Here is a 22,172-nt window from a genome sequence, read left to right as displayed (position 1 = left end):
TTCAGAGGGCATGACCTTGGACTTCAGCCAGCTGCCCAAGAGTCAGAGGCTCAGCCTGCCCCGCAGGCCCCAGCCTGGACATCATCTCCAGGGAGGGTAGATCTCCAGCCCCTCACCTGGATCCAGAGAGCCTCCTAATGGACTTTCTGCCCCATCTGGGGGTTCTTGGTCTTGAAGATCACTGCCCTCCAAGATCCCCAGGGTCCACTGCATCTGGGGGTACCTGATTGGAGTACCCAGAGAATCGCAGTCACTGAACACCTGGCCATCCCAGACTGTGGTCTCCTGGAGACGCCCAGGGGCGCCCTGATATGTTTCCGTGAATCATGGGCGTGTGGCCGGTGGGTAGGCTGGCTGTGCACACCTGGCTGGGAACGACAGTTCTCACTGGAAAGTCCCAGCAGCTTCTCTGATCCAAGTCCTAACACCACCACGCTCTCTCTTCTGCCACTATGCACTAAACCTTTCCATCCTGCACAGCACAGAGGGTTGGGGCTTCTCCCCATAAGCACAGGGTCAGAGTACAGGAGAGGCAGGGGTGGGCCCCAGGGCAGAATTTCAGGGACAGCAAGGCCCCAGCCCAGGCGGAAGTCCCAGAGAGGGTGCTCCAGGGAACAGGCACAGCAGGGACAAAGTTAGCTAGGACAAAGCCAGCAACTCCCGAGGACAGGTGCTGGGAGCAGTGGGGAATGGTGGCCTGGGGCAGCTGGCCTGGGAAGCCGCTGGCCTTGTCCGGGCACTGAATCAGGGGTCCCGCTTCCCTGCACTCTCCCGCCTCTCCGGACCAAGCCAGGTCCTACTCACCTCTCAGCCCAGGGCTTGACCATCCTGTCCTTTGAGAGGCCTCCCTGAACCCATTTTCCCAGTTGGGTCACCTTGTTCTCTCTGACCCCTCAGCTTCTTGGTAGCACTTAGCTCAGTCTGTGATTATGTATGATTTGTATGACTCCATTTTTCATCTACTAGACCAAACTTTCACATCTCTGAAGTCGGGGCGCGGCTGGCAGTGTGTTTTCTTCCTCAGTTGTACATGAAGCCGTGGTGAGACTCAGAATCGATGGAGCCCGTGTTCAGTGCCGTGTGTTTTGTTAGTGTCTGTCTCTCCCAGTAGCCTGTGAGCCCCTTGGGGGCACATCCTGGACCTCTTGTGGTCCCCACGTGTCCCCAGCACCTGCTGCAGTGCCGGGCACCTGGGGAGAGCAATCAGGCATTGCTGAGTGTCACGCTGGAACAGCCCTGCAGGCAACGTGACAGAGCTGCCCAAGGCCAATCGTGATTCCTAAAAATGCCCCAAGATGATGGTTCCAGGGGTTCAGAGGGGCGTCAGACACACTTCCAGCTACTGGAGTATGGCAGGGTAGGGTCCTGGTGTGTTTGTATGAGTTGGGGGTGATGGGAGGTGAAGGATGGAGATCAGAATGGACAGATACCACATCCAGGCCCCTGGGAGGGTGGGGAGAAGTACGCCAGAGAGAGTTAGAGCCAGGCCTGGGGAGAGGCAGGACCATGCCACCCCAGGGACAAGGGTTCGCCACCAGCCCACCCTCCCCTGCCATGGCAGGACTGAGGCTGCTGTCCAGGCTTGTCTCTGATGGGCCCTCCTCTCCCTTGAGAACCTCCTCTTTCCCCGACAAATGACATCACCACCACCCCATCCCCCATCTCCTCCAGGCACCCGGGGCTGCCTCTTGCTCCCTCCCGCCCTCACCCACTCACTCCTAGGCCATTATTCCCAGAAGTGATGCTTCTGATGGTGATTTAAGCATTTCTTGACTCTGGCTATCATTCACCTGTTACACACATCCCAAGTCAAGTTCAGGAAGGGAGACCTGAATTGTGTCTTAAAGGACAGTCCAGGACTTCCCTGGTGGCGCAGTGGTTAAGGATCCACCTGCCAATGCAGGGGACACGGGTTCGGGCCCTGGTCCGGGAAGATCCCACACGCCACGGGGCAACTAAGCCCGTGCGCCACAACTACTGAGCCTGCGTGCCACAACTACTAAAGCCTGTGCGCCTAGAGCCTGTGCTCCACAGGCTCTAGGAGAAGCCACCGCAATGAGAAGCCCGCGCACCACAACGATGAGTAGCCCCCGCTTGCCGCAACTAGAGAAAACCCGCGTGCAGCAACAAAGACCCAATGCGGCCCAAAATTAATTAATTAATTATTTTTAAAAAAGGACAGTCCAAGTGGAGGGACCAGCCTGTGCCAAGGTACAGAGGGCCGGTTGGGGAGCAGCTTGTGGGCAGAGGGCTGTGGGAAGGAGAGTCAGAGGTGAGGCCAGAAGTACAGGCCTGATCGGGAAGGAAGTTGGAAGGAGGAAAACATCCCCAAGATGTTGGGGAGCCAGAGAGCACTGTCTGCCTGATTGCCCGAGGAGGTAGAAGCGGGGCAGGGTGGAGGGTGGTAGGGTGGAAAATTCGGGGTTTTGAGGTTGGAGGCTCAGAAACTTCTGCTGGAGCCCGGCTTCCCCCGACTACCCCTCCACCCCCCACTGCCTCTCTGAGCCCCTGCATACCTTCTTCTCAGGGCTCAGAACCCCACCCTCCTCCTCAGCGCCCCTCTCTCCCACCCCTGCCCCCCTCCGAGTTTAATGCCTTGGTCTCCACCACCACCCAGGGGCTCTTGAGGCCCGATGCCCCGTGTAGGCCACCTCCCCGGGGACCCAGGCCGTTCCTGGGCCCTTCCTCTTTGGTCCTCTCTGTCCCCCCAACAGGCTCCAACACCTCAGGGCAGCTGAAGCCACTGAAGATGGGGGTGGAGCAATGAGAATCTGCACACAGGGTGCCCTGAGCCTGGGGTCCTCCTCCTGAGTCCTGGTGGGGCAGAGCTGGGGTCCAGGGCTGGGGTTGGGTGGGGTCACGCAAGGCCCCTCCGCCTGCCTGGCCCAGGTGCACCCAGGCCTGGCAGGTTCTGAGCTAAGGACACTTCTGAGACTGGGTGCTGGGAGGAGCCACAGACGAGGGGTGGGGAAGGAGGGGGAGGGCTCCAGTGACAGTGGGGGGATGGGGTTGCCCAGCAACCACCACGCTGCCTCTGCGAGGAGGGATCCTTAAAGAGCTGAGCAGAAAAGGCTGGACTTGGAGGGGCGGAGGCACAGCCTCGCGTACCAATGGCTGCCTGCGCCCCCCCACCCCCACCCCCCGCCGCCTCCCCCTCCAGGAGTGGAGCTCCAGCTGGGAGGGTGGCCGGACTGGGAGGACCTGAGACAGCTGGGCCTGGAACCACTGGGGTCCTATCTTGTCCTCACAGGACACAACCTGGGAGGGAGCAAGAAGGCCGCCCTGAGGCCCTCAGGACAAGGGACACCCTGGGCTCCCGGACCGCAGGGCCTGGGACAGGAGGGAACTGGGACTCCTCAGCACCACCCCTGGCCCTGCCGCCAAAGGAGCTCTAGTTTTAGACCCAGATGAAACCGCCTCTTCCCAGCTGAGTGACCTTGAATGGGCCACCTCCCCAACCGCATGTCCTGAGAGTCCCAGGGGGCCAGCTGCAGGACTGTCAGCCAGGGGCTGCCCAGAGAAGGCGGGCCTGACAAGGCTGTGTCTGGTGGGTGGAGTTTCTAAGGAAGTCCTTCCTGGTGTCTAACTTAAATTCCCTGCGCAGCAAAGGCTGGCCTCCTTTCCTCTGTCTTTTTTTTTTTTAAATAAATTTATTTATTTATTTTTAGCTGCGTTGGGTCTTTGTTGCTGTGCGCGGGCTTTCTCTAGTTGCGGCGAGCAGGGGCTGCTCTTCATTGTGGCGCACGGGCTTCTCACTGCGGTGGCTTCTCTTGTTGCGGAGCATGGGCTCTAGGCACGTGGGCCTTCAGTAGTTGTGGCACACAGGCTCAGTAGTTGTGGCTCGTGGGCTCTAGAGCGCAGGCTCAGTAGTTGTGGCACACGGGCTTAGTTGCTCCGTGGCATGTGGGATCTTCCCGGACCAGGGCTCGAACCCGTGCCCCCTGCATTGGCAGGCGGATTCTTAACCACTGCGCCCCAGGGAAGCCCCTTTCCTCTGTCTTTATCGGAAGAAGGGAATGTCTCTTTGGTCTCAGTACCACACCTCATGTTCCAAAAGCAACAACTAGCGTGAGGATTCAGCTGTGTGGTCTTCTTCTAGTTTCTTTCCTTTTAGGGCCTCGGTTTCCCTGCCTATACACAGAGGGGCTGGACTAGCTCAAGGTGTGCCTCGCTGGGAGGCACCTCTGGACTTCTGCCGCCCTCTCAGAATCACTGGGAGAGCTCCCTCCCAGCTTCCTGCAGTGGTGGAAGACAGTGGGGGCAGGGGCATCAAGGGGGCCAGAGCCCTGCCATTTCCTCACACCAAGGTGCTCCTTCCATTGACTGGATTGAGCCACATTTGGAAGCCAATCCTATGCCCGATCCAATCCTGTCTCCCATGGTCCTCTAATTGGCCCCTGTGGGTTTAGCATCGCCTCTCTTCCTGGCCCTCCATCAACCCATCCTCGGCCACCACCATCCCTCCAGCCTCTACTTCCAGGTCCACTCCCTTCAATTTGCTCCCCCTCAGCTCTGAGGAGCTGCCTTCTAAAGTGCAAGCCTGACCCTGCCTCTCCCTCACTCTAGCACCTGCCGTAGTTCCCCACGGCCGTGAGAGAAGGCTCAGGGCCCCATGGGCCTGGCTACTCCTCTGCCCTCAACGCGGGCTCACTCCCCTCTGGACATTTCAACCAGATGGAGCTTAATCCACATCTGTTGAATGAATGAATGTCACCGAGAGCAGAGCTTCAGTGCCGGCCGTGCTGGCCTCCGGAGCACAGGAATGACCAAAGCAGACCAGGCCCTCTTCCACAGGCTGCCATGCTGGTAATAAACCAGCAAATAAATGAGAGGATGAGATCACTACAGGACCATGACGTGGCCTCTGAAGGAAATAAACAGGGTGATGGGGAACAGGGTGGAAGGCACTTCAGGGGAGGACTTTCAGTGGAGGTGACATTTTCATTGAAGACCTGAAGGATGAGCAGGAGACAGTTTGGAAAGAGATGGAAGGAGAGTGTGCCAGGCAGAGGGAGCAGTATGTGCAAAGGCCCTGGGGCATGAAAGAGCCAGACCTATCTGAGGAAGAGAAAGAAGTTCAGGAAAAAAAAAAAGAAGTCCAGGAAATTGGGAAGAATGGAGCGTGTCATGCAGCCATGCATTTGTGGAGGGGAGTATGGATTTTATTCTAAGTGTAATAGGAAGCTATTTGAGAGTTTTAGGCAGGGAAGTGACATGATTTAATTTATATTTTAAAACGATCATCTGAACAACCACTTTGGAGAACAATTTGGCAATAACTAGTAGAGTTAAAGATGTGCATATACCACAACCAGCAGTCTCACTGCCAGGCGTATAAGAGACAAATTCCAGCACACGGGTTCACGGGCCGCATGCAAGATGCTACCGCAGCTGGGTTTGCAAGAGACAAAACTGGGCACACCTGACTGGTGGTCAGTGGGAGGACGGGTGGAAGAGTGTGGGACAGTCCCAGCCTGGGATATTACATAGCGGTGAAAGCAGACGGACCAGAGCAGCCTGGGCCTGCCGGGATAAGCCTCCCACGCCCCACCGCAAAGGGTAGCAGCCAATCCCAGGAGTTCCACTTTATGTAAAACTAAGACACGATGGGCTTCCCTGGTGGCGCAGTGGTTGAGAGTCCACCTGCCAAATGCAGGAGACACGGGTTCGAGCCCTGGTCCGGGAAGATCCCACATGCCGCGGAGCAGCTGAGCCCGTGTGCCACAACTACTGAAGCCCACACGTCTAGAGCCCCTGCTCCACCGCAAGAGAAACCACCACCATGAGAAGCCCGCGCACCGCAACAGTAGCCCCGCTCACCGCAACTAGAGAAAGCCCGCGTGCAGCAACGAAGACCCAAAAATAAATAAATTAATTAAATAAATAGACACACAAAAAATTAAAACACGAATACCTGGGTAATAGCCTGTTGAGGGGTATACACAGTAAAACTCTAAGGAAAATACGTGCCCGATTCAGGGTGGTGGGTTCCTCTGTGGGGGAGGGGAGGGCAAGGGAGGGGAGGGCTTCACCTCTTCTATGACATTTTATTTGTTGGGCTGTTGGTGGGTCAAGGGGCCGTGTGTGTGTGTGTTCAATAGCAAAGGAGCCCCGGTTGCTGAAGAGAACAGAGTGGAAGGTGAGGGCCAGCAGAGGAGCTGCCCAGGTGGGAGGAGACGGTGGTTGGACCTCATGGGGAAGTTAGAAATGCAGCCCCAGACCTGCCCTGCTGTTCAGAACCTGCACTCTTTCCTCCTCCCAGGCCGTCATTTATTTTGTGCTCCATTAGCCCCGGTTCTCTCCTTTCAGGAAGAAAACTGAAGCTCAGAGAGGGCAAGGGGCTGCCTGGGATCACCCAGCAAGCTGGGGGTAGAGGAACCTGTGACCCTTCCTTAGTGGTCAGGGGGCCTCTCCAGCTGGGGCTGAGCAGGGAGTCAAGGCTACCTGCAGGACACACCCACACCGCCCCGGGAGCAGTGGACAAGCAGCCTCTCCGGGCCCCTCCCCCAGAAGGGCCCTCGTCGTCCACTTTTCCACCCGCCAGGGCTCCCTTGGGCCCCAGCCCCTCGTTCCTGCGTGGCTGGAGACTCTGCCCGCCCGGCTGGCTGGGGCCCAAGTCATCTCTTGGTAATTGGGTTTCAGGGATGTTTGTGGTTATGCTAATGGTGGGACGCTGAGCGCTGGGACCCCTGGCTCCTGGGGGAGGGGAGGCCCAGGCAGCAGCCAGGGTCCCACAGCACTGCAGACTCAGCACTGCCTCAGAAATCGGACGGCCTGATTCGAAGCCTGGCTCCCTTGAGCAAGTCATGCAACCTGTCTGAGCCTCTACTTCCTCATCTGTAAAGTGAGAAAAATAATAGTACCTGTCATTAGGCTCTCCAGGGAGGGAAGGGTAAAATGAAAGAATCCACTGAAAATACTTGGTCCAATGCCTGGCACAAAGAACTTGCTCGATAAATGTGTTATTAACTATTTTTTGTTTTTGTTTAAAGTCTAAAAGTTCCTCCAGGAAAATGTGAACGGGGGCTAGCCAAATCTGTGCAATGAGCTAATGGGTGACTCACTTTTCCTTTGCTTTTTATGTATATTATCCAATTTGGGGCAATGAACATGAATTTCTTGCAAAACAAAATACCAATATGTGGAAGGTGTCCAGAGGGCTTGGAGAATGGGATCCAAGAGTTTGGGGTCCAGCTTGGGGACCACCAGCTGGGAGGCTGGGTCTCCAGGGGCAGAGCCCAAGGAACCCAGGCAGGAGGGGACAAAGGAGGGGCCTAGGCCAGCAGGAACCGCAGCCAAGTCACCTGCTTTGAGCTTAAATGGCTGACTGGGCAGCTTTTGTAGGGAGAGGCATGGGGGTGGGATGCCCGAGGTAGACCAGGGAGGGGACTGCAGAACCAGAATGGACGTGCGTGAAGGGGCAGGAGTGAGGGAGGCCTATCTGAGGTTCAGGAGAGCAGAGGAAGGGGGGCCTGGCACAGGGCAAGTGGGAAGGAGGAGGCTGAGGGGGAGACTCTGGAAGAGGGAGCCCAGCTGGGTACAACTCCCAACAGATTTGGAGAATCTCAGGGCTCTGCTCAGAGAAGATGGAGTGAGGAGCTCGGTCCTGGAGGCAAACAAGCCAAATCTGGCTAAGCAGGATGCTGAGTGGTCCAGGCTACAGAGTCGGATCAATGGGATTGAAATTCTATCTCCACCACCCTCACTGTGTGGCCTCGGGCCAGGCGCTTATCTGAGCCTCAGTCTCCCCATCTGTAAAATGGAGCGGTACATCCAGTAAGGTCCCCATGGCTCTCCCTAGGAGGCTGGTCAACAAACCTTGATGAGAAGAAGCTGCTGTCATTATTATTGTTGTTATTATTATTAATGCAGCCTGTCAGCAGGCTGATCTCACCCTTCTCCCTGGCTGACTGGGAAGAGCTGGGGACCCCAGCTCCTGCACCCAATGCCATCACGAAGCTCTATGACGCCGTAACAGTTTTTTTGGTTTTTTGGTATTTTTTGCGGTACGCGGGCCTCTCACCGCTGTGGCCTCTACCGCTGCGGAGCACAGGCTCCGGACGCGCAGGCTCAGCGGCCGTGGCTCACGGGCCCAGCCGCTCCGCGGCATGTGGGATCCTCCTGGACCGGGGCACGAACCCGCGTCCCCTGCATCGGCAGGCGGACTCTCAACCACTGTGCCACCAGGGAAGCCCTGCCGTAACAGTTTTAGAGGCATTTTAAACTTTATCATCCATGCCCCAAAGGCCTTCACTTAACTGACCTCCCCACCCCACAGATGAGGAAACTCAGGCCCCAGGGAGTGGAGCAGCTGGCCCAAGGTCACAGCTGAGGGTTGCAGGACTAGACCTTGCAAAGCACGAGGACGTTGGCTCCTCCGATAAGGGCTGTGGCCTTGGGCAAGTCACTTTGCCTCTCTGGGCCTCAGTTTCCCCGTCTGTAAACAGGGCGGGAAGGGGTGTGTGTACACACGTATACACATGTTGAGCTGATCAGCAGAGGTCTGATAGCCTTGCCCCCTATGAGGGCCCCCCAAGCCTGGGGAATGTCTAGTTAAGCCTCACGCTTTCCACCAGGCCGCCTCACCTCACAGGACAGTGACCTTGGCCTGGGGGACAGAGCTTGTCAAACACGGCAACTGCTCTTGCAGCTTGAGATGCCTTTGAAGCCTCTTGTTTTCTCTTCAGAAATTAAGCACATTTCACATTTTATTCCATCTGTGGGACGTTTCTAATCTAAAACATGTTTTAAACAGCTCGCCCTCAAGTAATGTGGACACGCACTGCAGGCCTGTGGGAACTCGGGGAGGAAACGGTGAGGACTAAATGGGAACAAAGCCCACTCCCCCAAACCCCCCGTGGGGCTGGGGCCACCATTCCATTCCATCGCGCGGGCCGTCAGTCAGTCGTCACCTCATAGGTGCCGGGCGCTGTGCTAGACTCTGGGGCACAGGGGAGCAGTGGGGACTCGGCCAGGCAGAGGCAGGCCAGGAATGGGGCAGGTGCAGTGGAATGGTAGGGGCTGTTTGGGGATGCACAGACACTGGGGGGGAACCAAGGAGGAGGTCTGGGAAGGGATCACCTGGAAAGTGCAGTAGCCCCCTGGTCCCCCTCCTGCCCCCTTTGCCCTCTGACCTTCTCTCCTGCTTCTCTCCCCGACTCACTCTGCCTCAGCCACAGTGGCTCCTGGCTGTGCTTCAAACCCACCAGGCGGGCTCCTGCCTCAGGGCCTTTGCACAGGCCAGTCCCTGCCTGGTCTGTGCTCCTCACAAGTAGCTTCCTTTTCAGCGGGTCCTCGACTCCTTCTAGGTGAGCCCCTACCCACCTGCTTGCCACTCTCTCCTCCCTTCTATCCACTTCACAACCTCTGGTGCTAATGGTAATTCTTGTTCAAGTTTATCTGGCTGTTTCTGGACGGTCTCCCTGCCTGATGATGAGATCTGTGCCAGCAGGGCCTTGCTGGTCTGTGTCCCAGAGCCTGGCACATACAGGGGTTGGATGCGCCTTTGTCAAATGATAGAAAGCTGAGATCTGGCCTTACAGGGGAGGGTGGAGGAAAGGGGCTAGGGAGAGGGGCTGGGTGATTTGGGGGAGCAGTCCCCCCACCCCAAGCCTGGCCGGCAGCCTCTCAGGCCTTGGAGGCCAGGATGAGGCCACGTGGCAGCCGCAGCCTCCGGAAACACCCTCAGGGGTTGTGCCTGCTGCACAGTCACTGCTGTGCCCGCTCACCCAGCTTCTCCCTGGCCCAGTAACCTGCTCAGCGCTTTCCTCGGGTCACCGAGTCTTCTCTGTGGTGGCCCACATGGCCCACTGCCCCCTCCTTGGCACTCCCCCACCCGGGCTGGAGGAGTTAACCCCTGCCAGGGAGAAGCCTAGGCAGCTCCTACAACACCTCCTGTCACTGCCCTTGAACCAGTCCTGTCACCTGCATGGCCCCCACCCCAGATCCTGCCTCTTAGGGCCCCCCCGGGTGGGCTCTTCTGTGAGGCCTGGTGGATGAGAGCCTCTCCTTCACAGCCAGGGGACCCCGTGTGGCCTGGCTGAGTGACTCTGGGCACAATCGTAACCTGTCAGGTTTGTTCAGTGTGTTGTTAGTGGGTGCCTGCTGTGTACTGGGCTCTGTGCTGGGCGCTGGGGATGCGCTGTGGACGAGACACTCAGGGCTTGTGGCGGGGGGTAGGGTAGCAAAGTAGACGCTCACCTGGGAGGTCAGGATGCTGGAGGCAGTGATTCATGGCCCGTGGTAGGGTGTAGCGGGAGACCGGCTCCAGACACTGCCGGCTCTCAGGGCCGGAGATGGTGAGGGTCTCCTCCAGGCAGGGGACAAGCCCATGCAAAGGCCCTGGGGCCGGAGGAAATGGGGCAAGTCTGAGGACCTGGAGTGCGGCTGAGGGATAGATGGCGGGGAGAGAGGACAGAGATAAGGTGATGAGTCAGCAGGGTCCTGGGCCTGGGGTATGGGAGCAGCTTGTTCTTTATCCTGAGAGCAAAAGGGGGCTTTGGACCTTTAACCAGGAAGCTGGGAGTAACATAGGAGATGTTCATATTTGCATAGTGAGAAGATCCTTCTCCATGGCTCGGCTCTCTCATCTGTAAAATGGGTTAGTAATAGTGTCTTCCACACAAGGTCAGGATTAAATGAGCTCATGCAAGTACAGGGCTTACCTGGCCCAGGCCCAGGCCCTTCTGCCACTGTGGGCCCTTCCTCTACAAAAATAAAAGTTAATTGTATGACTTTGTTGGCATAAAGACAAATTTCTTAACATTTTATATATATTATATATTTGATATATACTTAAAATTATATATAACTTTTGTTTTCAACCTAGAAGTTCACTTTTTCTTCTGATTTTAAAAGAAATTAGGGACTTCCCTGGTGGCACAGTGGTTAAGACTCCACGCTCCCCATTCAGGGGGCCGAGGTGCAATCCCTGGTCAAGGAACTAGATCCCACATGCGTGCTGCAACTAAGAGTTTGCATGCCTCAACTAAGAGTCTGCGTGCTGCAACTAAGAAGTCCACATGCCGCAACTATGAGTTCACATGCCTCAACTAAGGAGTCCATGTGCCGCAACAAAGGAGTGGGCGAGCCGCAACTAAGGAGCCCACCTGCCGCAACTAAGACCTAGCACAACCAAATAAATAAATAAATATAAAAAATAAAATAAAAAGCACAAAAATACATACATACATAAAAAGAAATAAATAAATTACGTTTTCATGGTCCCTAAAAGTATTATGGGCCCCAGGTACATGCCTACTACTCCCTGCCTGGGCCCTCAAAGTGGGGGCTACTCTTCTGTTTAGGTGCTGCCTGGCAGGGCAGGAGGGGGCGTGCAGTGGGAGCAACCAGAAAAGGAAGAGGAGGGAATTCCCCAGCAGTCCAGTCATTAGGACTCAGCGCTCTCACTGCCAACGGCCTGGGTTTGATCCCTGGTCGGGAACTAAGATCCAGCATGCTGCGAGGGTGTGGCCCCAAAAGAAAAGAAGAGGAAGATGTATCTGTGTGTCCCCCTCCCCTCCGCCCTCTCCCCTCGCCTCCCCCTCCCTCCATCCCTGTTCTGCTGCTGCCCTGGTTCAACCACATTCTGGCCCCTTTGATCCTCCCTGGGCCTGTGGAGAGTCAGGCAAAGCTGACCTTGTCCTTCCCCAGCATAGGCACCCCTGTGGCCCCCCGACCAGGGAAACGCTCAGACTTATTTCCCTGCATGTCCTTCCTTCCCTCCAAGGTGTGCTGCCACCTGCTCTGTGAAGCCCCCAGACTCCAGGCTGCTCCAGCTCTGGTACCTTCCTCACCTGGACATTTACACACTCTCCTCGACTCAACTTGGGTACCCTTGGTGGCCCCTGGCACACAGTTGGCACCCAAGTAAAATGTTTTTTTTTTATCATGTTGTATATTACATCCCTAGTACTTATTTTTTTTAAACAAATTGTTTTTTAATTTATTCATTTAGTTTTGGCTGCGTTGGGTCTTCATTGCTGCACGCGGGCTTTCTCTAGTTGCAGTTAGCAGGGCTACTCTTCATTGCAGTGCGCGGGCTTCTCATTGCAGTGGCTTCTCTTGTTGCAGAGCATGGGCTTTAGGCACGCGGGCTTCAGTAGTTGTAGCAGGTGGGCTCAGTAGTTGTGGCTGGTGGGCTCCAGAGAGCAGGCTCAGTAGTTGTGGTGCAGGGGCTTAGTTGCTCCACAGCATGTGGGATCTTCCTGGACCAGGGCTCGAACCCATGTCCCCTGCATTGGCAGGCGGATTCTTAACCACTGCGCCACCAGGGGAGTCCCCAATTAAAATGTTTTGTGCAGGGAGTGACAGAGGGGCCACTGGGTCCCCTGAAGTGACAGTGGCCAAGCACTCCGGGTCTGGCCCTCTCCCTTTCACCAGGCAGTGGCCACATTCCAGCCCCTGAACTGGGCCGGGAGCTGGGGCACAAACTGGGAAGCGGCTCTCCCCCACCCACAGGACAACAGGTGCTGGGAGTCGGGGGAGGGGCTTCCCCCCCTAGGTGCCCCAGGCCTGAAAAGGTGCAGAGTAGGCAAAGGAGAAATGGGGGTCGGGGGACTGCACTGCATAAGCAGCAGTGCGGGGGCAGGGAAGGGCTGGCAGAGTGTGTGAGAGGCGGGGAGCGATGCCCCCAGCACACCCCAGCCCCAGCCCCTGGCCTGGTGGGCCGCTGTCAGCGGACAGAGGATTTGGCAGTGACTGGGGTGCACCTCATTTCCACCCCAAGGTCACAGGCGCAGCACTGAGGCTCCTAGCCAGTTAATCGTGTCCAACAGAGCACGGCACAGGCACATCCATGGGCAGGGGCCGCGGCAGGGCTGGACCACCTTGCCCTGCATGGGGGCCGACAAGCCAACTCGGATGGCAGGCGTCGGACCAGGCATCTCACAGCCCCGGAGGTGCACACTCTGGCCCAGGAGCCTATGCCCGCCACAAAGCCAGAACAAGCCTCAAGCCCCGCTCAAACCCTAGGGCCAGGCATGGGTCCCCCCTCACAAGCTTGATGACCCTGCTTCGCTGGGGCAGGTTTGGGTCCTTTGGGTGGGGCTGTGTTACAGACTCTGGTTTGGACCTGAGGTCCAGTGATAGTTCACGTCTTGCTTGCCCATCACCCCGCCTCAGCAAGGAGGCCCTTTCCGACAGAGGGAGGGTGCAGGGGTTAAGAAAATGGGTGTGGGGCTTCCCTGGTGGCGCAGTGGTTGAGAGTCCGCCTGCCGATGCAGGGGACGCGGGTTCGTGCCCCGGTCCAGGAAGATCCCACATGCCGCGGAGCGGCTGGGCCCGTGAGCCATGGCCGCTGAACCTGCGCGTCCGGACCCTGTGCTCCGCGACGGGAGAGGCCACAACAGTGAGAGGCCCGCGTACCACAAAAAAAAAAAGAAAATGGGTGTGACAACCAGCCATCCTGGTTCAAACCCCTTTCCTCCCCTCACCAGTCACGCCGTGAGCCTCAGTTTCCTCATTGGAAAAATGGACTAATGACCAGTTGTGATTTAGAGCCTCAAACCAAACTGAGGGGAGCATGGGGGCGGCGGGGGCAGAAAGGGGAGGAGCGTGCGGGTGAGGTGAGGTGGGAAGGGCCAGCCTGGGCTGGGGAGCAGGAAGGCCTGAAACTGCCCTGCTTTGGATGGGAGGCTGGGCGGTACACCCAGGGGACCGCCTGTGGTATCTTTGGTACTGCTCCCCCTTTTCCGTGTTCCCCCCAAGCCTCCAGGCCATCCTCTCAACTGTGAGTGCCTCGGGCAGCCCTATGGGGGCACCATGTGACCAGGTGTCCAGGCCCCTGGGGAGAGGGCCAGACAGGGGCCTAAGGGAAAGAGGAGCAGGAGAACAGGCTCTAGACCACCAGATTGCAGCCCTTCCCCCTGAGCCCCACCAGGGGGCTGCTGGGCATGGTGGACTTGGGGAAGGGGACACTGCAGACCGGCCTCCTGGGATACCTGCTGAACTTGGGGACAGGCTGGTGACCAGGTCCTCCGTGCAGCTTGAGTCTGAGCCCCTAGTGCTGGGCCACACCTCCCTCTCCCACCTGTGGCAGGTAATGCCACCTGGTTACCTGGTCCCCCCTTCCCCCAGCTCAGCCTCTGCCCCAGGCTCACCTCCCTCCTCAGCCCCTGGATGAGACATCGGGCCAATCCACCCCAGTCCCCTCACCCGGGCAGGGCCACACTCGGTGGGGTTTAGGGGGTGCAGGGCAGGTGGCCGTTGGCATCTCCTTCCAAAGGGACCTGCAAAACAGCAGGTCGGAGCCCCTCCCCTCCCGCCCCTTTGAGGCTCGCTGCCAGTGCGTTTGACACTGAGCTCTCCACCAGCGGGAGCCGGCTCATTTGCGGCCGGTGTTAATTAAGAGAAAGAGGTGATGGGGGGAGGCAGGGAAGGGCCGTGGAGGGCAGCTTCCGACAGCCGCCAGGACTGCTGTGGGAGCCAAGGGGGCCGGGAGCTGGACCCGCAACGACCTAAGATGCCTGGGTCTCCCGTGCTGGCTCCAGGGCAGAGCTCTCCAGACGGCCGACCCCTCGTCTTTGCAGCCAACCTGCTGGCGTGGGAGGAGGGTCAAGAGTGCATCCGAGGGGCCTACTGTGTGCTCTGCCTGATGTGGAGGAGGCAGGCCCCAGCCCTGGGGGGCGGGGGGGAGGGGGGGCAGGGGAAGCCTCCCTCCAACAGTCCCTCAGCAGTCTGCTTCGAGGTTGGCCTGCTTTGTGGCTTGGCTCTGGAGTCAGACAGACCCCGTTCCAATCCTGCTGCCACGCAGCTCAACCTCTGAGCTTTGGTTTTCTTACCTGTAAAGTGGGAGCGATGGCACTGCCCTTGTGGCTTTGTTATGACAGTAAATGGGGTCAGCCTGTGCCCGGCAAACAGCCTCGCTCGGTCATTGGCGACGTGCCCAGCCCCCAGCGGCCTGCCACGTCTGCTGGGTGTCCTGCGTGGTCCACCTCCTGCTCGCGCTCTCCCCCGGGGCTCCAGCGCTGGCTGCCTCCCCTGCCTGCTCAGCCCGCCTCCGCCCACATTCCCCGCGGCCCCCCAGCACTGCTCTGGGAGCGCCTAGCCGCTCCTCGCCTCTCCATCTTAATTAGCTGCTTGTATTAATCTTGCAAGGAACGTGGCAACTTGCAGCCCTGGGTTTTCGGGCTGTGGAATTAATTATTCCCCAAGCGAAGAGCTGTCAGCTCTGGGAGACCAGCCACTCAGAGCCACCTGACACCGCTTAGCAGCGTCCACAGCTTCTGCAGAGCACCCCGGGGCCCACGGCCGGGCCAGCTTGGAAATGGCCCCCATTCCCGGCCTGGGCTCTTTTCCGTGTCCCCCTCTTACAGAGGGGCTGCAACAGGACCTGGGAAGGCAGGGAGGGATGCCACATTGGTGTCGGAGCTGAAGGCCCCGCCTGGGAGCCAGGACCCCTGGGGCCAGAGGGGCTGAGGCACAGTTGACCCATCTCCCCACCAGGCGACACCTGGGCCTGGGGAACGCACCTGCCCTGTCTCGCCCATCACTTGCACTCATTAGCATCAGTGCTTCTCACGAGGCAGCTGTGTGGCCGGAAGCTGGAGCCCAGGCTGGGAGGGGGCGCTGACCCGCACAGCCCTCACATTCTGATGGAGAGGCTGCCAGCCTCACTTTGCCCCTGCGTCAGCCCCGTGAGGGGGCTGGAGAGGGCAGCTGGCCAGGCAGAGCGAGACGGACGGGGCAGCCGCGGCAGCTGGCGGTCCAGCTCTGGTCGAGGGTGCGGGGCACCAGGGGCCGGTGCAGCTGAGGAGCCCTCTCTCTTCCTTGACCTTCACAAGTCACCCATCTGTCCCAGTCCGGTTCCAGTCCCAGTGCCCTGGGCCCTTCCTGCGCTGCCCTGGGTGGGGTCCTGACCTCGCACATGAGTGCTGTCGTCCACGAGGCTCCCAGCCCTGGTTCATAATCCTCATCCCCCGGGGGCACTTTCCATGGCCGCAGCGATGCCGTTTGCTCCTAGTGGCTGCAGCTGTGTCTCCCACAGTCTGTGAGCTCCACGTCTCTGCACCGGGCCTGGCACAGAGGGGCTCGGGAGACCCAGTGGGAAGAAAGAATGAGTGAGGGACTTCCCTGGCAGTCCAGTGGTTAAGACTCAGTGCTCCCAATGCAGGGGATGCGGGTTCGATCCCTGGTCGGGGAACTTAGATCCCGCACGCTGCACCGTGCAGCCAAAAAAAAAAAAAAAAGGAAGAAAGAACGAGTGAATGAAGGATACGTGCGGCCAGGGGTCGTCTGCCACTCTAGATCTCACGTGCAGCTGCTTCCGGGGTGAGCGGACTCGACCCTGGTGCCTCCCAATCCCACCGCAGTACCAACCCCAGGCCCATTGGGAGCCTCAGCGGAAGAGGAAGTCCCGCCCCTTCCGCCTCCTGGTTGTCTGCCCCTGCTTCAGGGACCCTGTGCCCAGGGACCCGGGCTGGCCCTCGGGCCTGGCTGGCAGCCCCCCGTCGCCCCCTCCGCGCAGCTGCGTGCCCCACCAACCTCTCCCCGACTGACCGCCTTCGTCTTTCTCTCTTGCAGCCAACAGCTCCCTGCTCGGAGGCGGCGGTGGTGAGTACATCCTTCCTGCGGCCTGGGGGTTGTCTGGGGGTCTGCTTCTCTCCTCCTGGCCCCTTCACCCGCGGAGCCCAGCTGGGTGCCACGCGCCTTCCCCGCAGCGTTCCCCTCGTCCCCATGGTGCGCCGTTCCCATTTCTCCATCTCTGCCCTTCTTTACCGCCTCCCACCCCATCGGCCTTGCCCGGCCTCGTCCTCACTGTGGATGAAGCCGGACACCTGGCTGGCAGGCCCGGCTGCTTCAGCACTGGGTGACTGGGGTAGGTCCCCACCCTCTGAGCAGAGGCCTCCTGGTCTGTAACTGGGGGCTGGAGGGCCCCCTGAGGTTTCAAAGGGACTGGGCCTGGGCCTGGGACCGGGTCGTTGTGGGGCCGGGGCACAGGTGTGGTGGGGAAAGCCCAGCCCCGCCCCTGACGCCCACGGGCCCTCGGCCAGCCCTGTGCCCCTTTGGCCTCAGTTTCGCCACCTGCGAGGGCAAAATTAGCGTCTCTGCTCTGCCCTGCAACCTCGCAGGGCGGCTCTGCCGCCAGGACAAGTTCTCATCGAGTCAGGGGGAGCTCCGCCAACAGTTAAGCCCACGAGAATGCGTGTGTGTTCACTGTTGTCAAAGACCACCAGGATGCAGGGGTTCCGGCGGTCCAGGTGGGCAGGGCGTTGGAAGTCAGCGTGGGCCCGGCCCCCAAGGACGCAGGGCAAGGTCAGCAGGTGCTGGCACGGAGGGGCGGGGCGACAGTCCCTATGGCCCCGGTGCCCGGCCAGCCCGGCATGGGCTGGCCACACCAGCCGCTCGGCCCCAGTCCCTCACCCCCCGGCTGGCGGGGCGGCCCGCTGTCTGTGCAGGCAGCAGTACGATTGGTGAGCTAGGGTCAGGGGTTAATGCGCCGTCGGATAAATCCCAGGGTGTGCTCACGGCAGTGGTGGCGGGGCCCAGGCCAGGTTTTAAAAGGGGAAAAATAAAAGGGGCCTCGAAGGTCAGGAATAAATAAGAGCGGCGTTAAGAGCTGTTGATGACCGGCCAGGATGCGGGATGGGGGGGGTGCGGGGAGCCTGTTTGTGTTTAGAGATGCTTTCCCTCCCTCCCTCCCTCCCTCCCCTGCTTCTCCTCCAGCTTCCCTGTGGAGGTCACAGCTACCCTGGCGGCCTCACAGAACGAGGTGGATTCACTGGGGACTGGGGGTCTAGGACCCTCTTCTGAGCCAAGTGCCTGGACACATCTGCCGGGCACCAGAGGAGCCTGAGCACCACCACGACACAGGGTGGTCTGTGCAATAGGGGGGCTGGGGGCGGAGTGAGGAGTACAGGCTCAGTGGCCAGGCTTGGGGACCAGGGAGGCTCCTGCAGGAGGTGGCGCCTCCACTGGGACCCAAGGGATGGGTAGAAGGCAGCCGGTGAAGAGCAGTGGGAAGGGTGTGCTGGGCAGAGGGAACAGCACAGGTGAAGCCTGGAGTGAGGGAGAGCGTGGGGCATTCGGGGAGACTCCGAGGACTGGAGTGGTCGGAGCCCAGCCAGGAGGAGGGGAGATGGGAGAGGACTCAGGGGCCTCAGAGACCACGTGAGGAGCTGGATTTTCAGCCGTTCAGTTAGGAAGACAAAGGATCACAGAAAGGTGTGGGACTTATAAGTCCTAAGTCAGGTCATCACCCTTCTTCTGCTCAAAATTCTGCCAGGGCTCTCACCTCACCTCCTTCCTACGGCCCACGGGGTCTCCAGGCACCTGTCAGACTGCCTGGCCCTCTCCACTCTGTGTCAGCCACACTGACCTCCCTGCAGTTCCTGGAACAGACCTGGCCCGCTCCTGCCTCAGGGCCTTTGCACTGGCTCTTCCCTCTGCCCCGAATGCTCTTCCGCAGAGAGCCGTGTGGCTGCTCGCTTCACCTCCTACAAGTGTTTACTTGCGTGCCATCTACGCGGTGAGGCCCACTCTGACCCCTGGAAATTGCAGCTCCCTGCCCCTGCCCCACCTCCCCAGGCCTCTCACACTAATCTAGTTTTTATTTTCCTCCAAGCACCTCTCTCCTAATGTGCTATGTAATTTACTTGTTGATTATGTTCATTGTTTATTGTCTGTCTCCCCACTGAGAACGATAGCTCCAGAAGGCATGACTGTGTCTCCAGCACTTAGGACTGGGGCTGGTGCATACAGTCGGTGCTCAATAAATGGTTGATAAATGAATGAATGAACTACAGGTAAAGGCAGGGACGGCCTTACATGTCAAGCAAAGGACTTGCTGATGAGGGCAATGGGAGCCACTGAGGCTTCAGGCAGGGCAGGGAGTGGCTCATAGATGGCCTGGTGACCTCACTCTGGGAGGTCAAAGGACAGCTACTCTGGCCAGATAGAGGGGGGAGGCCCAGTGGCGTCCCTCTAGCTCCCTTTCCTGCAGCACTGAGGGTGAGAAGAGGCTGGAGCAGGCCCCAAGTGCAGCCTGACCAACGCAGAGATGGATGGGGTGGGCCAGGACCCAGGAGGAAGTGGGCCCGGAGTCCAGCGTTTTAATGCCAGCTGAGATTTATGGAGCCGCCGCCAGTGCTCACGGGGGCTGTCACTCTGCTAATATGATTGGAACAAGGCGGAGGTGGCAGGGAGGGGACAGGGGACAGGGAGAGGCTGGGGCTTGTGGGGGCCTGGCGCCCACCTGGGATGGGAATGGAAACAGGCGCTGGGCCCCCGGGATGTCCTCTGCTCTCACATCTGCCACCTGTACCCTCTACCGCCCCCTGGTCCATCCAGCCTTAACGCCCTGACCTGCCAGGAGGGAGGACACAGGCAGGGGCAGCCTGGGACTGGGGGGTCTGGGTCCCCATCTAACTCTGCCCGGACAGACCCTGGTCCTCCCAGGTGCCCTCTTCTCCCAAGTCCAGCCCTGCAGGGGTTCAGGCCTCTACCCACCCCCAACTTCCCATCACCACCCATTTACCTATCCAGCAACCACCCATGCCTTTAACAAGCACTGGTCCCGTTCAGCCTGCCCTGGCCACTCTGTTGAAAACTCCCCCAGCCAGCCCGGCCCTCCGTGCTGATCCTCTACCCTGCCCTGTGCCTGTCCCCGGAGCATGGACGCCCTTTCAACATGCTTGTGTTTCATGCTTATTTTTACTGCCTTTCTCCCCACTAGAATATACTCTCCCCAGGAACAGGGTTCAGGGGATTCCAAGCCCCTAGATCAGCCTTTATGGGGTGGTTAGTTGTACCCCTGTGTGCTGGGTGTGCCCTAGGAGCTGGGGACTAACAGCCTGCCCCGGGGTTCTCATACAATCCTGTTGGGGGAGGGCAGCTATCAGTTCAGAAAGGAGCTCTTAAAGGGGGGGCTGAGGCTGGCCTGCAGGGCTTTGGTGCAGGGAACCACAGTGTTTACAGCAAGTATGTAGGGGAGTCTTCTGTCACCCTAAACTTCAGTGGGAACCCCCAGGGGCCGCTGGGGCCAAAAGGACTTAACCCAAAGGGTCCAGGGCCCCTGGGCCTGCCTCACTGGGGTTGGGCACCCACCAGGCCCTGAGGCCAAGGTAGGTGGTCTGATAACACAGTGAAGGCCCCCCACTCCCCATTCCTTCCCAGCACTCTTTCTGAGTGTGTGTGTATATGGAGCCGGGGAGGACACCTGTGTCAAACCCTGGGACTCAGGACTTGACCCTGCCCTCAAAAGAGATCCAATTTGGTAGAAGTCTTCCCAACAGAGGGGGCATTTGACTTGGGCCCCGAAGACTGCATAGGAGTTCGTCGGGTACAGAGGGATGGAGAGGCCCACCAGGTAGAGAGCCCAGTGTCTGCACTGGGGAGACCTGACAGGACTGGGGCAGCTACCTAGCCAGACCCTCAGGCCTGGGGACTGCCAGGCCCACTCCTGCTCCCGCCTCCTTCCTGGAGAGCCTTTTACTGGCTCGATAAAAAATGTTTGTGAACAAACACTCTCCTATTGTATGGTAGGAAGGGAGGCGGGCCCTAAATCAGGCTGGGAATCGACAGGGCCCTGACGCGTGTCTCTCCTGTTTATTGGGACTGAAATGTTTACTCGGCGATAAGGAGCCAGCCTTCTGGTGGAGATTTGTGCACTCTTTTTCAATTACCCCTCGTCTTTCTCTGCCACTTTCGCACTAAAGGGATAATAAATGTATCAGAGCGTTTCAATTATTCATCTAAATCATGACTGCGCCTGCCACGGCCAAGCTTTAGTGACAGATTAATTCAGGGCCGCCTTCCTCTGCTTGCAGCGGCCATCTCTGCTCCCGCCTGTCCAGAGCCCCGAGGGCCAGCCCGAGGGGTGGGCGGCTGGGGTCAGGCAGGTCCCTGGCAGGGGCAGGGCAGGATGGAGCCCCGTCCACACACAGCCACTGCCAAGGACCCTCCCTTCCAGAGGTCAGCGGGCCCACCCAAACCTGCAGGCCTGTGAGGGCGCAGCCACCCTGCCCTCCTGCTTATCGGCTCTGCACGCCCTCCTCCCTATGCCCACACTGCAAGTCCATGTGTGTGTCCCTTACACTGCAGGGTCCCAGGCATCTCACACCAGGGAGAAGCCAGAGGTGGCTCGCTGCCGGCATAGCCCTCTCCTGGTCCCACCTAGTTATCTCCATGTCAGGGCAGCCCCTCCCACCAGCAGCCCCCCAACACACACACACACACACACACACACACACACACACACACACACACACACGCCCACACACTGCTCTATTTACTGAGGGGCCTGCCACGTTCCTGGCACTGTCCTCAGTGCTTGGACACAGCAGGCACTGGGACACAGCAGACACTGCTCCTTTTGGGCCAGTATTCTGTCACCCTTGAAAATCAGACTCTTGTTTGTGTGATTAAGTACCAAGTGCTCCCCATCAGGCTCCCCCACTAAGGGGCACGCACAGGGTGTCTGTCTATCACCTCCTGGAAAACAGTAGGTGCTCAGTGGGGACCTGTTGGTGGCCCGGCCATGCCCAGGGGCGCCTCCCCCCAGCCCAGGTATCTGTGTGCATTCCTCCCCCACCCACCATGCAGGCACATGGCTCAGGCAGAACCTGCCCCCCGGGGCCCAGCCTCTCCTCTCTCAACACAGGGACCCACGAGTCCGGTGGGGGGGGCACCCTCTTTCCTCTCTCTGTCTCCGTCTGAGTCTCCCTCGCCCCCACTCGGTCTGTCTCTTGCCGTCTGACTCTCGCTCCATCTCTGTCTCGCTCCTCCACACGGCTCCTCCGGCAGGTGCACTCTCCCCACCTCTCGCTCTCTCCTCACTCACCCTCAGGATCCGGGCCTCCACTTCTGCCCAGCTCACTTGCCATCCCGCCCACCTCCACCTGGCACTATCTCCATCGCCCAGCGCTGCTGATCTGTGATTGCTTCCCGGCTCTGCCCCGATTAGCTGGGGCCTAGCACAGCAGGCAGACAGGGGGCCCCCGTGGCCCTCTCCAGGGCAGGCGGTGTGGGCCTGACCAGCCAGTCCTGAGCACGGCTCCGTGCCAGGCTGCAGCGGGTGGGTGCATGGGGCGGGTGTGGCCAGAAGTTGTCTGGGGCAGGGGGCCGTGCTGTGGCAGAGAGGGGAAGGGCATTCCTGGACAAGGGCACAGCAAAGGGCCCCAGGGGCCGTCTCAGACCACGCTCCTGCCCCACTGGCACCTTCCCACTGCGATGGT

General features: G+C 59.2%; 1 protein-coding gene across 3 annotated transcripts in view; it reads left to right on the top strand.

Moving 5' to 3' along the window:
• MACROD1 (mono-ADP ribosylhydrolase 1) overlaps positions 1-22,172 on the top strand; it is a 151,707-nt gene that overhangs the window by 120,569 nt on the left and 8,966 nt on the right. For 2 of the 3 annotated variants that reach the window (XM_032640941.1, XM_032640943.1), the window contains exon 4: positions 16,522-16,551. The exons of the other annotated variant lie outside the window; for it this stretch is intronic. In XM_032640941.1, the coding sequence (XP_032496832.1) occupies positions 16,522-16,551 (30 nt within the window). The remainder of the gene's footprint in view (positions 1-16,521; positions 16,552-22,172) is intronic. 3 annotated transcript variants of the gene reach the window in all.

The sequence above is a fragment of the Phocoena sinus genome, chromosome 8 (assembly GCF_008692025.1).
Source record: "Phocoena sinus isolate mPhoSin1 chromosome 8, mPhoSin1.pri, whole genome shotgun sequence".
In the NCBI taxonomy this organism is placed as follows: Eukaryota; Metazoa; Chordata; class Mammalia; order Artiodactyla; family Phocoenidae; genus Phocoena; species Phocoena sinus.
This window is presented reverse-complemented; position numbering and strand designations above follow the sequence as displayed.